General features: G+C 38.3%; 1 protein-coding gene across 4 annotated transcripts in view; it reads left to right on the top strand.

The window, feature by feature from the left end:
* Positions 1–10252: 10252 nt before the first annotated feature.
* The window catches only part of slc5a5 (solute carrier family 5 member 5), a 49130-nt gene continuing 43569 nt past the window's right edge, over positions 10253–15813 (top strand). For 3 of the 4 annotated variants that reach the window (XR_009822031.1, XM_062028084.1, XM_062028082.1), the window contains exons 1-2: positions 11303–11445; positions 15156–15525. Coding sequence is in view for 3 of the 4 variants with exons in the window: in XM_062028084.1 (XP_061884068.1) it covers positions 15157–15525 (369 nt within the window). In the remaining variant the exon portion in view is untranslated. Of the gene's footprint in view, positions 10400–11302; positions 11446–15155; positions 15526–15813 lie in introns of those variants that run through there. The other variant, XM_062028083.1, reaches the window with a different exon arrangement.

The raw sequence follows: 15813 nt of genomic DNA, 5'->3' as shown, positions 1-15813 counted from the left end.
CTCCGAGATCCCCTACAGTTTAGCCTGAGACCGCGAGGTCCCAGTTACCGTGTGTGGCCGCGAGGAGGCACTGTAGGAGTCTTGGTGGTGGAGAGGCTGTGTACCAGCAGGAGGAGACTTACGCACTCGGCTCCTCTTTTCACCCACCCAGGGGCTAGCTGGCGGCGATAGCTGTAAGCAGAGAGTAGCAAGCAGGGGCAGCATGCAGCATGCACTAACTACAAGCACTTCTGCCACAAATCTAACGCACTGACGCATCACACGCACCCTGTTCGCGAGCACTCACACACATTTGTACATATATACATATAAATATATATGTACATTTAGGAATGTGTATATATATATATATATATATCCATCCATCCATTTTCTACCGCTTATTCCCTTCGGGGCCACGGGGGGCGCTGGAGCCTATCTCAGCTACAATCGGGCGGAAGGCGGGGTACACCCTGGACAAGTCACCACCTCATCGCATATATATATATATATATATATATATATATATATATATATATATATATATATATATATATATATATATATATATATATATATATATATATATATATGTATAAATGTATATTTAGGAATATATATATATATATATATATATATATATATATATATATATATATATATCTATACATATATATATATATATGTATATATATATATATATATATATATGTATATATATATATATATATATATATACATATATATATATATATATATTTGCTTGATCTAAAAATGAAACTGTCCGACTACCACAATTTAAATTGGATTTAACATGATTTATGTTAGTGTTTCTTAAAGCCACAAAGTTCCCATTTCAAATGACTATTGTTGTGTGTCATGTCTGTGATCTGCTCCTGATTTTCATAATTTTTGCCAGGGGTTGTATGCTTACCTGTATAACTTAACATAGAATGACATGAGGTAAGCAAAGGTAAATACTAAAGTGTCCCTTGCATTCTTCAATAAAACATGAATATTCCCACCCTAATACATGTGTTTTAGTCGTTACAGTCTTCCCATAGGCACAAACTGTAAATCTTTGACTGAATCACTTAAGTGTTGAGTGAGTTGATCACCTCAGACTGCAAGAGGGTTGCTCTTCAGACTATCACCACATTCCTAATGACAAAGTCAAACAGGACCAGCATAAGAGTGGTGAGCATTTACAATTAGTTTCATTCAACTATCAACAGTTGTGCAATGAAAGCCATTAATTTTAAATGGTATCTTTCATATTCGCAGGTCTGTAGGATAAAGGATTAGTTCTTCACTTTTCAAAAACACACACGGTGAGTACCTGAAACTCATGAAGTTTATCTTATATTTTTAGGAATGTACAGTAACTTGTCTACATAATTAGTCATTTTCAATTTTTTTTTGCTGCTAAACTACAACAGAATACATCTTTAGAATGGTAGAAAAATGCATTGAAAGAAATATAAATTGTTAACCTTGTATCATGTTTACCTGGGATGTAATGTAGACTTAAGAGAAGGTAATACATGTATAAACTGTTGCATACAGTAAAACTTGACCTTATCCTAATGAGTAATTATTTTGAAAGGATTGAGAGTAACAATATAAAATGGCGGTTCTGTGATGTTTTAAAAGATGACGTGCTGTGACCATCATTGATGTCTTTTGAAGTTTTTTTTCTTTTTCACTTTAAATTCATATGCTCGAAACACGGTTAACACAGGTTCATTAAGATGATAACAAAACGGAATAATTCACTTTCATTGTATTGTTGTTATCAAATAATCCTTATCCCATTTATTCACCTTAAAGGGAACCTATGAGGATTTTCGTCTTTTCTGACTTATAAATGTTGTTACAATGTTGGATATCGTGTTAAACAATGCCAAAGCGTCAAATCATAAGGTTCATGCATTTTGGTGTGAATTTCCACGCAGTTTTGGATGTCTTTTTTCGCTGATAACCTGGGCTACGTTGTGATGTCACCGCAATGTACTATTTTGACCTTTCAGCCATTCAGCCGGTCACAAAATAAGGTACACCAGAACACTTGCAAATCAATTCAAAATGTCACTGCATGTCGCACAACAGTATTATCATGTGCATGACCTTATTAGATATAAATAATACTTTATTCTATAGTTTTTGTGTTTACTCATAGCCTGAAGCACCCTGGCTGAGAATAATGAATAATAACGGAATAATTCACTTTCATTGTATTGTTGTTATCAAATAATCCTTATCCCATTTATTCACCTTAAAGGGAACCTATGAGGATTTTTGTCTTTTCTGACTTATAAATGTTGTTGCAATGTTGGATATCGTGTTAAACAATGCCAAAGCGTCAAATCATAAGGTTCATGCATTTTGGTGTGAATTTCCACACAGTTTTGGATGTCTTTTTTCGCTGATAACATGGGCTGCGTTGTGATGTCACCGCAACGTACTAATTTGACCATTAGGTAAAGCTCTCAGCCAGGGTGCTTCAGGCTATGAGTAAACACAACAAATATAGAATAAAGTATTATTTATATCTAATAAGGTCATGCACATGATAATACTGTTGTGCGACATGCAGTGACATTTTGAATTGATTTGCAAGTGTTCTGGTGCACCTTATTTTGTGACCGGCTGAATCTATTTAAACTTTATTAAGTTTATTTTTGATCGAGACTGAAAATTAAAAAAAGGGGTGATGACTCCAAGATATATACTTACAAAGGTTATATTTTCAAAAGGTACCTTATGTTACTTTTGGAGAGAGTGGGGTGTGGTTTAATTTGCATTCTGGAAACACTTTCAGAAATGAGCGTCTTACAGACAGACTCAAAAAACGGGTTATGAAAGTGACTGTGGAGCAAAATTATTGCAAACTTTATGCCAAAGCATATCCAATACATATTATCTAGACCAGTGTTTCTTAATCGTTGGGGCGCGAGTGCCCATATAGGGCTGCTAAAAAATATCTGTTTCTCACCTGTGGTCCCTATGGACTGCAGCGGTATTCAATAGTAATACACTTTTCCACCACTTGTGGCAGTAATGACAATCTCCAGGCAGAAGAAGTCTGGAGCTAAAGATTGAGAAGTTTCTCAGGTGCAAAAATTATAACTAAAATGGTGAAGCTGTATTTTCAGTTGCACTTTAATTGTATTGACAATTTAGTTAAGACACATTTTTATTTATTTTAGCACAACATAATTGTTCATACATTTTTGTCATTCATAAGTCCCTTCTTCTGCAGTATATTTTGGTTAATACTTATTTTTTTGTAATCTAAAGCCTAAGGTGTATGTGTTAAATAAATAATATTTGAAGTCAAACACATGGTTTTACATAATTGTACCAGGTTGTTAACCTGTTAAAGTGTACATATGTTAGATAAAATAATTTAATATAATTAAAATGAATATAAGATGAGTACCGGTAATTCATTATTATTATTTGAGTAGGCCATGGGGCCCTGATGTCTAAAAGGTTAAGAACGCCTGATCTAGACCACAAGTGAGTGTTATGAGTAGATTAAAATAATTTAAATTTATTTTTTATAAAATTAAAAGCATTTTATTTGTATCTGATATGAAATACATGCACCTATCCTTCTCTAGGAAAACTTATCTTAAAGGCCTACTGAAACCCACTACTACCGACCACGCAGTCTGATAGTTTATATATCAATGATGAAATCTTAACATTATAACACATGCCAATACGGCCGGGTTAACTTATAAAGTGACATTTTAAATTTGCCGCTAAACTTCCGGTTCGAAACGCCTCTGAGGATGACGTATGCGCGTGACGTAGCCCGGGGAACACGGGTATGCCTTCCACATTGAAGCCAATACGAAAAAGCTCTGTTTTCATTTCATAATTCCACAGTATTCTGGACATCTGTGTTCGTGAATCTGTTGCAATCATGTTCATTGCATTATGGAGAAAGAAGCTGAGCAAGCAAAGAAGAAAGTTGTCGGTGCGAAATGGACGTATTTTTCGAACGTAGTCAGTAACAACAGTACACAGCCGGCGCTTCTTTGTTTACATTCCCGAAAGATGCAGTCAAGATGGAAGAACTCGGATAACAGAGACTCTAACCAGGAGGACTTTTGACTTCGATACACAGACGCCTGTAGAGAACTGGGACAACACAGACTCTTACCAGGATTACTTTGATTTGGATGACAAAGACGCAGACGTGCTACTGTGAGTATGCAGCTTTGGCTTCTAAACATTTGATCGCTTGACCGTATGTGCGCAACTTTTTTTTGCGTATGTACGTAACTTTTAAAAAAATATATAAGCTTTATGAACCTTGGGTTAGGTGAACGGTCTTTTGGGCTGAGTGATTGTGTGTGTTGATCAGGTGTTTGAATTGTATTGGCGTGTTCTATGGAGCTAGGAGCTAGCATAGGAGCTAGGAGTTAGCATAACAAAGACGTAGGTGTTTTTATGCAGGATTAATTTGTGTCATATTAAATATAAGCCTGGTTGTGTTGTGGCTAATAGAGTAAATATATGTCTTGTGTTTATTTACTGTTTTAGTCATTCCCAGCTGAATACCAGGTACCGTGAGTATGCAGCCTTGGCTGCTAAACATTTGATAGCTTGACCGTACGTGCGCGTCACGGACGTAACTTTTTAAAAATATATGAGCTTTATGAACCTTGGGTTAGGTGAACGGTCTTTTGGGCTGAGTGATTGTGTGTGTTGATCAGGTGTTTGAATTGTATTGGCGTGTTCTATGGAGCTAGGAGCTAGCATAGGAGCTAGGAGCTAGCATAACAAACACGCAGGTGTTTTTATGCAGGATTAATTTGTGGCATATTAAATATAAGCCTGGTTGTGTTGTGGCTAATAGAGTATATATATGTCTTGTGTTTATTTACTGTTGTAGTCATTCCCAGCTGAATATCAGGTACCGTGAGTATGCAGCCTTGGCTGCTAAACATTTGATAGCTTGACCGTATGTGCGCGTCACGTACGTAACTTTTTAAAAATATATAAGCTTTATGAACCTTGGGTTAGGTGAACGGTCTTTTGGGCTGAGTGATTGTGTGTGTTGATCAGGTGTTTGAATTGTATTGGCGTGTTCTATGGAGCTAGGAGCTAGCAGAGGAGCTAGGAGCTAGCATAACAAACACGTAGGTGTTTTTATGCAGGATTAATTTGTGGCATATTAAATATAAGCCTGGTTGTGTTGTGGCTAATAGAGTATATATATGTCTTGTGTTTATTTACTGTTGTAGTCATTCCCAGCTGAATATCAGGTCACCCCCGGCTCTCACAGCATCTTCCCTATCTGAATAGCTTCAACTCCCCACTAGTCCTTCACTTGCACTTTACTCATCCACAAATCTTTCATCCTCGCTCAAATTAATGGGGAAATTGTTGCTTTCTCGGTCCGAATCTCTCTCACTTCATGCGGCCATCATTGTAAACAATAGGGAACTTTGCGTATATGTTCAACTGACTACGTCACGCTACTTCCGGTAGGGGCAAGCCTTTTTTTTATCAGATACCAAAAGTTGCAATCTTTATCGTCGTTGTTCTATACTAAATCCTTTCAGCAAAAATATGGCAATATCGCGAAATGATCAAGTATGACACATAGAATAGATCTGCTATCCCCGTTTAAATAAAAAAAATTCATTTCAGTAGGCCTTTAAAGTACCTTCTGTTTTATCTGTTTTTGGGCTCGGAAGTGTAATCCTCCAAATTGGCAGCTACAATTTTTCATTATTTCAGCAGAGCATTAAAACATTGTTCTTTCATCTGACTTATTGTTAAAAACAAAACAAAGCAAAACAAAACAAAGCAAAACAAAACGCTGGCTTCCTCTCTTAAAAGAGACAGTGGCAACATGCACTTGCTAGCCCATGTACGCTTCCCTCCGTCATGGTGACTCACAGTATGGTAAATCAGAGTACTACAGCGCCTCTCAGTGTGATTTTTTTCTGAATTTATCGTCCGACTAGCAGGAATAATGATATCACACTTACATTAAATGCATTACACAGGCTGTAGATTCTACAGTGCAGAAAATTATGGCGTAATAATGAACAGCCAGTCAGCCATGCCCTCAACTCAGCCTTAACTAAGTGCTGACTGCTAAGGGCACTCAGATACAGTTGAGCACACTAAATCGGAGAGGAAATACTCGCCACTGCCTGTCCTGGTTTCTACTCTAAAATCCAGAAAAAATTCCAGAGAGAAAAGTAGTTGTCACTGCTTGTCCTGGTTTCTACTCTGAATTCCACCTGTGCAATCAAGACTTAAACTGCTGAGTTTGCTTAGTTCTCCTATATATTTTCCCGTTCATGCTGAAGTGTTTTTTTTTAGGGGCTTAAAGTTATGCACTTTACTCTTACTATTCGTATTCTCCCATCCAGCCTGCGGACACACCCACTTGTCGTACATTTGGCAAAGGTGCTTAAATTGTGAGTGAAGGCTGGCTTAATACTAGTGTGGCGGATTTTTCCATGACGCCTTTTTTTGCTGTGTGGAACATGGAGTTTTACTAAGACTTATATTTGTCATTGAAATCCATTAAAAAGATTACTTTTTAAATTTAAAAAGGCTGTATCAGTCCAGGCTGCGCTAGATGCTGTAATATGTGTCGTCATGGTGATGTTGTGTGTGTATGCACGCTACCACAGCTTCTTCTTTCTGGTTTGATGTACATAATAATCCGTAGATGTACTCATTATTATAACCACTCTGATGTTATTGTGATGTTAAGATATCTTTTTGGTTTGTAAAGCGGTGGCATGTAAGAGCTTGCATTGACTGTGTGTTAGTGTGTGTGCGTGTCGGAGAATTGACTGTTGACAGATTGACATTAGCTGTAATAAATGAATTGATTAAAATTGATCAAATGTTTCAGTTGCTACATTATTTACGATCTGTTCAGCGAAGCGAGTGTCGATGAGCATCTTGTGTCCTTTTTATAGCGTTTGATAGACAATATAGTGCTGTATTAATGTTTTCTGTTAAATAGTCGCATACTTCAATGTTCACCTCACGATAGGGCTGGGCGATATGGCCTTTTTATTAATATTTCGATATTTTTAGGCCATGTCACGATACACGATATATATCGCGATATTCTGCCTTAGCCTTGAATGAACACTTGATGCATACACAGCAGTATGTTGATTCTATGTGTCTACATTAAAACATTCTTGTTCATACTGCATTAATACATGCTAATTTTAAACTTTCATGCAGAGAGGGAAATCACAACTAAGTCGATTTACCAAAACTGTATTTATTAAACAGTTATTAAGCAGTGGCACAAACATTCATGTCATTTCCAAAACAGAAAGTGCAAGATTGTCAGAGACATTTTAAAACAAGCTATTAGTGCACTTTTGTGCATGATGTCACTAAGATGATATATCAAAACAACACTAAATTAAAGTGCACTTTTTGTACAGAACGCCACTACAATAGTTTAAAACAAATAAAATGCACTTTTGTGCATGATGTCACACAAGATATTTCAATAACTGCCAAAAAAAAAGTTAGCTGCAAAATAGGAAATCAAATAGTGTATGTCCTTCGCTATGTGGTAGTTTACTGCGGACATCATCTCCTTCTGTTGTTGACTATTTTTGTCATACTGTGTTGATGTGGAAATGGTTGCTTGGGCATTTTGTTGTTGTGGCACAGAACGGAGATGTTGACATGCAGAGTTTCAAGCGCTCCTCATTCTCTAGCGGGTGACTTTTCAAAAGCTACAAATTAGCAGTGCTGATACTTTTTGTAGCAACGCTTTTGCCGCATACTTGACATATTACGGTTGTCTGTTCGATATATTCCCGCTTGAAGCCAAACCACCGCCAGACGATGGACCCCGTGCTGTTTTTCTTGGGAATTAATTCTTCCTTCATTTGTTACCAGATTCGCACCTTCTTTCTCTCGTATTTCTCTCTGTGTCTCCTAGCCGCTCAGGCAAATCATATTGTCTAAAAATGCATTTTCCCATTGATAAAGTGACATCATCGGAAAAGTGCGCGCTTTCAGTCAATTAGTGTGCGAATAATATACACTACCGTTTAAAAGTTTGGGGTCACATTGAAATGTCCTTATTTTTGAAGGAAAAGCACTGTACTTTTCAATGAAGATAACTTTAAACTAGTCTTAACTTTAAAGAAATACACTCTATACATTGCTAATGTGGTAAATGACTATTCTAGCTGCAAATGTCTGGTTTTTGGTGCAATATCTACATAGGTGTATAGAGGCCCATTTCCAGAAACTATCACTCCAGTGTTCTAATGGTACAATGTGTTTGCTCATTGGCTCAGAAGGCTAATTGATGATTAGAAAACCCTTGTGCAATCATGTTCACACATCTGAAAACAGTTTAGCTTGTTACAGAAGCTACAAAATGGACCTTCCTTTTAGCAGATTGAGTTTCTGGAGCATCACATTTGTGGGGTCAATTTAAAGCTCAAACTGGCCCGAAAAAGAGAACTTTCATCTGAAACTCGACAGTCTATTCTTGTTCTTAGAAATGAAGGCTATTCCACAAAATTGTTTGGGTGACCCCAAACTTTTGAACGGGAGTGTGTGTGTATATATATATATATATATATATATATATATATATATATATATATATATATATATATATATATATATATATATATATATATATATATATATATATATACAACGCTTCCGCCGAAAGGGCAGGGCTGGAACCGGGCAAAGGTGAGTTTGTACTTCTGACAGTAACGGGGGTAAGGCATTTGGACCACCAAGATCAAAGGAAAAGTTATTTTTGACAGGAGATCGAAAATCCAACAGTACTTGGCGATCATACACCAGCAGCGACTCAAACTGTTTAGTGCAGTAGGACAAAATTAACAAAAACTGAAACCAGACAGAACGGTAGACGGCCAGCCACACACGACGGCGCCATCTTGAAATGTAAAAAAAAAAAATGTAATGATAGAATCATCCTTTGTCCAAGAATAGCCATCTTTGTGGTCTATTACCAAGTCTGCCATGATTAGAACACACACACGTTTTTTTCCCGGAGTTGGAACACACAATTGTTGCTGGAAGTCGGAAGTGCGTTGCTATGGGAACGGAAATCAATGCGCCAAGGAAACAAGTTCCAGTAACGAATAAAATGACCCCCAAAAAACTGTAAATATTGTACATATAAACGTTATATGTTGTAAACGTGTCTGTTACTACATTATATGTATACTTCCAGTGTGTCTCTAAAACATTGATGGAGTGTTTTGAAGTTGTTTCACAGGGCTCAGAAGGCTACAATGGTGACTCCCAGTAGCCGCATCTTTGATGCGTTTTTTTTTCTTTAGAATCCTAAAAAAAAAAAAGACGTGTTCTTGTCTATCGTAGGATTGTGAATGATAGGCAAAATTCCAAAATAAGTGCAGTTCCCCTTTAAGACCAGAGGTTTTTTTTATTTAGTAAATGTTTTTGTTGCATTTTGTTTTCCATTCATCCATCCATTTACTACAGCTTGTCCCCTTCGGGGTCGTGGGGGTTGCTGGAGCCTATCTCAGTTGCATTTGGGCGGTAGGCGGGATGAACCCTGGACAAGTTGCCACCTCATAGCAGGGCCAACACAGATAGACAGGCAACATTCACACTCACATTCACACACTAGGGCCAATTTAGTGTTGCCAATCAACCTATCCCCAGGTGCATGTCTTTGGCGGTGGGAGGAAGCCGGAGTACCCGAAGGAACCCACACAGTCACGGGGACAATATGCAAACTCCACACAGAAAGATCGAACCCAGGACCTTCGTATTGTGCACCCTGTGTCACGGTGCTTCCCGCATTTTGTTTTGGGTCTGTTTAAATACATAATTAATATGTATTGTGAGAATGAGATACTATTAAATGTTCTTTCTTAATCCATAGTCATGTTTAAAGCAGCAAGTATTTTCCCATGTAGTGCGTCTTATCGTGATCTCCTTGCTTTTATCTTATGTCCACTCGTAAACTCTTTGTTTTGTCTTAAGGGCTCCTGTTGGTCGTCGCGCAGAGCTGTTTTGGCGAGTTGTTATCTGTTTTGAAGGCCTTAGCTGGGCTCCTTTCTGGGCGGGAGGGGAAGTTTCGCTCTACAAAAGCTGAATCTTTTTGTTTGGATTTGGATCTTGCTGATGCTATTGTCACATTGTAAGGGCTGGTCTCCTGAAGCTTTGTTCAACTTGGTATTGTACCATTCTGTCTCTGGGGTCCTTTTTACTCAACATATGTCATCCAAAAGAACTTGGGATCGACCAGTGTGTTTTATTCCCTGAGAGGAAGACTGGTCGCGCGCAACAATTTGGGGGCTTCGTGTGGAACGACACGTTGAGGATTGGACGTTTCTTGCACTCTTCTGGACAGACTCACCAGGCCAAAACAGAAATCAAGGTAAGCAGAGCCATTTTTAAAATCTGCATTAGGAGTCTGTCCTGAAGTCTTTAAGTCAAACACTGTTTTGGACCACATGGACAGAATTGTAGTGTTATAGGAATTGTGAGTGTATTTTTACATAAACACAACAGAACAAATACCCAGAACCCTTTGCAGCACTAACTCTTCCGGGACGCTACAATACACACACACACCCCCCCCCCCACCCCCACCCCCCTCCAGACACACACACACACACACACACACACACACACACACACACACACACACACACCTTGTAGCGTCCCGGAAGAGTTAGTGCTGCAAAGGGTTCTGGGTATTTATTCTGTTGTGTTTATGTTGTGTTTATGTTGTGTTACTGTGCGGATGTTCTCCCGAAATGTGTTTGTCATTCTTGTTTGGTGTGGATTCACAGTGTGGCGCATATTTCTAACAATGTTAAAGGTTTTTATACTAGCACCCTCAGTGTAACCTGTATCGCTGAAGATCAAGTATGCCTTGCAGTCACTTCTGTGTGGTGTCAAAGCCGCACATATTATGTAACTCAGCCAGCACTCGTTGGACTGGACGAAAAGGGGACATTACAATTCTCGGGAGGGGCACTGAAATTTGGGAGTCTCCCGGGAGGTTTGGCAAGTTTGAGAATTAGCGGTGTACCATGGCACTGCCGCTGTATATGATTGGCGGGCCGGCTCTAGTGTTAATTTGATATCGCCTCACGGGCCAAGTGAAATTACACGGCGGGCCAAATTTGGCCCGCGGGCCAGAGTTTGACACCCGTGTGTTGTATGTTGATAGAATCTTCCAGCCAATGTAGTCTTTAACCTAAGAACTCACCCTGACAATACACACTCCAGTACACACTGCACCTAATAACGTTGGTTGCGATCCACTGTAAAACGAAGAAGAAGAATAGTCCATCATCACTGATATAGAGCACCTGGGAAGGACTGGGGGAAAGACAGTCCAGTCAGTCAAACAAAGAAACTTCGGCGCAAAGAAGCTCCAAGTCTACTCATGGCTTCAGTCCAAAAACGCCAATGGTCAGTCAAATATTAATTTTTGCTTTAATGGTGTTTTAAATTTGGTTTAATATAGTCACGTCAATACTTTTCAAGTTGTCTTATAGTTAGACAATATTTTCGGTATATGAAATGGAATTTGTATCTGATGTCCAAAGACATGCACCTGGGGGTAGGCTGATTGGCAACACTAATTTGGCCCTAGTGTGTGAATGTGAGTGTGAATGTTGTCCGTCGGTATTGGCCCTGCCATGAGGTGGCGACTTGTCTAGGGTGTACCCCGCCTTCCGCCAAAATGCAGATGGGATAGGCTCCAGCCACTTTCGCGACCCCAAAAGGGACAAGCGGTAGAAAATGGATGGATGGATGTTTCAACTGTCATCTGCAGTCCTCTTCTCCTGACCACTGTGACGTGTTGCCTATCAGCTGTTATTATAAGGTGGCTAACCAGGCAGACCTGTCAAGTCTACCTGGTTGCTCTTTTTTTACACTCTTATGTTCCTTCTTTTTATTGTGTTAATTGTCCTCTGTTTCTCTAATGCATGATTTACACATGATTTCGTAAATGACATTGCACTTGTTTTGTTTTGTGTTTTTTCATGACTCACTGTATTGGTTCTGTTATTCCATTAATGTGTGGTAAGGTTATGACTTTTTTGATTTCAGGTTTTTCTTTGGGTTTCTTCTTTGTTCTCTATTCCTTTTTTTTTTTTCTTGTTGTTGATGAACCTTTTTGAGCAAATAATCTAGTTAATGTTTCACTGCTGTGTGATTTTTGGGGCCCTGCTATGCAAAACAAACTTTTCTTAACCTATTGGTACCTGCTGTGGTGTATTTGGGATCGGCATGAGTCCCGAAAATTACAAATCAAACCGTGGACGCATTACGGAGATATTTATAAAACCATCTTGCCATCTTTAATACTTGCGGTAAACAAGCTGTTTGGAATTTGCTCCATTTGGTGAAGTCAGTGGATTATCCTTTATATGGTAGTACCTTGCGTGCATCTGCCCTTGTGGTCCGACTCTGTTGTCAATAACCTTATTTTTTCGCTATCTTCTTTTTGCGGGGCAGACTGGCTCGTACATGCACATGCATCCCCGCTGGTGCCATTTCTAATACAAAGAAGCACACAGTTCCTATAACTGTCAGTAGAATCGCTATAGAAGCGCTTAAAACTACAAAAAAAAACAGACTTGAAGATGGTCTGCAAAACATAATCTATGCAACATTTTGACCAAATATCCATTATCACATGTCATGTAGACCTCAAGTTAGTGTTTTAAATGTGGGTTGCTGTTAGTTTATTTCGAACATGCAGATAATTACAATGCAATACATCACATATTTCCATTTGTTTCATTACAGCATGTCCGAAAAGAAGTAGGAAGAAGCAGAGCTTTTTTAATCCTACCCCTTTTCATATCATAGCAGTTTGAACCCATTTGTTTGTTCTCTATTTGTAACACTACAGTGAATAAATACATTAGTTAATAAATAAATTAATATACAATAAATAAGTAAATAATGATTAAATAGATAAACAATAATTAAATATCTCATGAATAAATAGTTAAGTAATTTGTTTCACCTATGAGATGAATAAGATGTTTATCAATATTGTTATTCTTTGTACTTTTTAAACACTTGGTGTCTGAACAGTTTCTTAAATTGGATCATATTAGTACTTTGTTTGCATTTAATCACAAAAAAATGGTCACATTATTCATGTGTATACACTGATTAATCACGCATGCTCTTCTACCTTATCTGTTTTACATGGCGCGGGCTGCTGGTTGGTGTGCACAGGCTTGCCTGGGCTGTAACCATGGGCCCCTACCCAAGTAGGGCCCCCCGATTTTGACGGCCGAATGCAATGTTGGGTGTTCATAGCGGTCAATCAGCTCTGCTTCGTGTAGCGATTCTCTCGTTTGCGTTGTTTTTTCATACTGCTCCGAGGGGGTTGCGAACCCAGGTCGCTCTTGTGAGAGGCGAGCGTGCTGACTACTGAAATAAAAGCTCAGGCAATCTCCTCTGTTACACTCGCACAAATGTGCATGCACCCGTTGCGATGGAGATGTATTCATGAACATTTTTTTTTTAATGGATGATATTTTTGCATTGTTGCTGTTCTAATGAGTAAAATCATGATTTATTATTTCAAACTGTTTTCGGGGCAGGTTATTGTTGAGGTTGATGTCGCTGATGTGTTGGATCCACTGTGGACTGGACTTTCACAATATTATGTCAGACCCACTCGACATCCATTGCTTTTGGTCTCCCCTGGGGGGGGGGGGGGGGGGGTTACCCACATATGCGGTCCTCTCCAAGGTTTCTCATAGTCATTCACATAGACGTCCAACTGGGGTGAGTTTTTCCTTGCCCGTATGTGGGCTCTGTACCGAGGATGTCGTTGTGGCTTGTGCAGCCCTTTGAGACACTTGTGATTTAGGGCTATATAAATAAACATTGATTGATTGATTGAGGTTTGAGGGGGACTCACAAAACCCCTCGAGCCACGGGGCCCACCCTGGGTGTACTCTCTTGCAAATTTCACTTCAAACTATACTCCCACAGATACATTATAGTAATGTTACCAAGTTTTTGACAAATCAATTATGTGATTTTGAGTAAAACATTTAACAAATGTTATTGTATGACATTCTGACAATAGAATTGCATTTGTGTTCAACTATTGGGGTCTTTTTCAAAGTTAATTCAAACTTTGCAAGCGAGTTATAACCTGTGATTAATCGTGATTAATCCAATTTAATAGTGTGATTAACCATGGTTAATCCAAATGTAATAGTGAAATTTTCATGGTTAATCCAAATGTAATAGTGTGATTAGTCATGGTTAATCCAAATGTAATAGTGTGATTAGTCATGGTTAATCCAAATGTAATAGTGTGATTAATCATGGTTAATCCAAATGTAATAGTGTGATTAATCATGGTTAATCCAAATGTAATAGTGTAATTAATCATGGTTAATCCAAATTAAATAGTGTGATTAATCATGGTTAATCCAAATGTAATAGTGTGATTAATCATGGTTAATCCAAATGTAATAGTGTCATTAATCATGGTTAATCCAAATGTAAAAGTGTCATTAATCATGGTTAATCCAAATGTAATAGTGTGATTAATCATGGTTAATCCAAATGTAATGTGATTAATCATGGTTAATCCAAATGTTATAGTGTGATTAATCATGGTTAATCCAAATGTAATAGTGTGATTGATTGTGGTTAATCCAAATGTAATAGTGTGATTAATGATGGTTAATCCAAATGTTATAGTGTGATTAATCATGGTTAATCCAAATGTAATAGTGTGATTAATGATGGTTAATCCAAATGTAGTAGTGTGATTAATGATGGTTAATCCAAATGTAGTAGTGTGATTAATGATGGTTAATCCAAATGTAATAGTGTGATTAATGATGGTCAATCCAAATGTAATAGTGTGATTAATCATGGTTAATCCAAATGTAATAGTGTGATTAATCATGAATAATCCAAATGTAGTAGTGTGATTAATCATGAATAATCACAATTTTAAAATGTTGTTAATCATAATAAATAAAAGTGTGATTAATCTGATTAAAATACTTTGACAGTCCTAGTTTTTATATATCATGTCATGACTGGTGAGGCTGTGGGGATACAGTACAACTGTTGAAAGTGAAAGGATAAGAGATGACACAATGAGTTTTCTCTCTGTCAAATAGAATGATGACGACACAATCAACCAGCGATCCATTCCCACAAAGCTTTGTCACAGCGGACTATGTGGTCTTTGCTGCAATGCCCTTGATCTCCATGGCCATAGGACTCTATCAGGCACTGAAGAAGCAGCCAGAGAATGCAAACACTGACGACTTCTTCACCGGCGGTCGCAGTTTGCCAGCAGTGCCCGTCGGACTCTCCCTCTGCGCCAGCTTTATGTCGGCTGTCCAGGTTTTGGGAGTTCCATCAGAGGCTTTTCGCTTTGGCTTCAAATTCATCTACATGTGCCTCGGCCAGACCATCAACACTCTGCTGACGGCCTACCTGTTCCTGCCCGTTTTCTTCCGCCTTCGTATAAAAAGCACCAATCAGGTAATAATCAATTTTCCTCATAATCAAACTTAAGCACCATATTTTCCGGACTTTAACTTTTTCCAACGCTTTGACCCTTGCAGCTTATAAAATGGTGCAGCTAATTTATGGATTTTTCTTTGCTAACAGACATAATTTGAGTTTGCTCACTGCACGTGCTGCAGGTAGAAAATGTACTTCTTGTTCCATGCCTTCAACCGGACGGAAAACCGTCTATAGCGTTTCTGCTTGAAAGGCTTATTTATTCATCACACCAAGCAACATTTTAAAGTTTTACAATATAACTAA

The sequence above is a fragment of the Entelurus aequoreus genome, linkage group LG19, assembly GCF_033978785.1.
Source record: "Entelurus aequoreus isolate RoL-2023_Sb linkage group LG19, RoL_Eaeq_v1.1, whole genome shotgun sequence".
In the NCBI taxonomy this organism is placed as follows: Eukaryota; Metazoa; Chordata; class Actinopteri; order Syngnathiformes; family Syngnathidae; genus Entelurus; species Entelurus aequoreus.
This window is presented reverse-complemented; position numbering and strand designations above follow the sequence as displayed.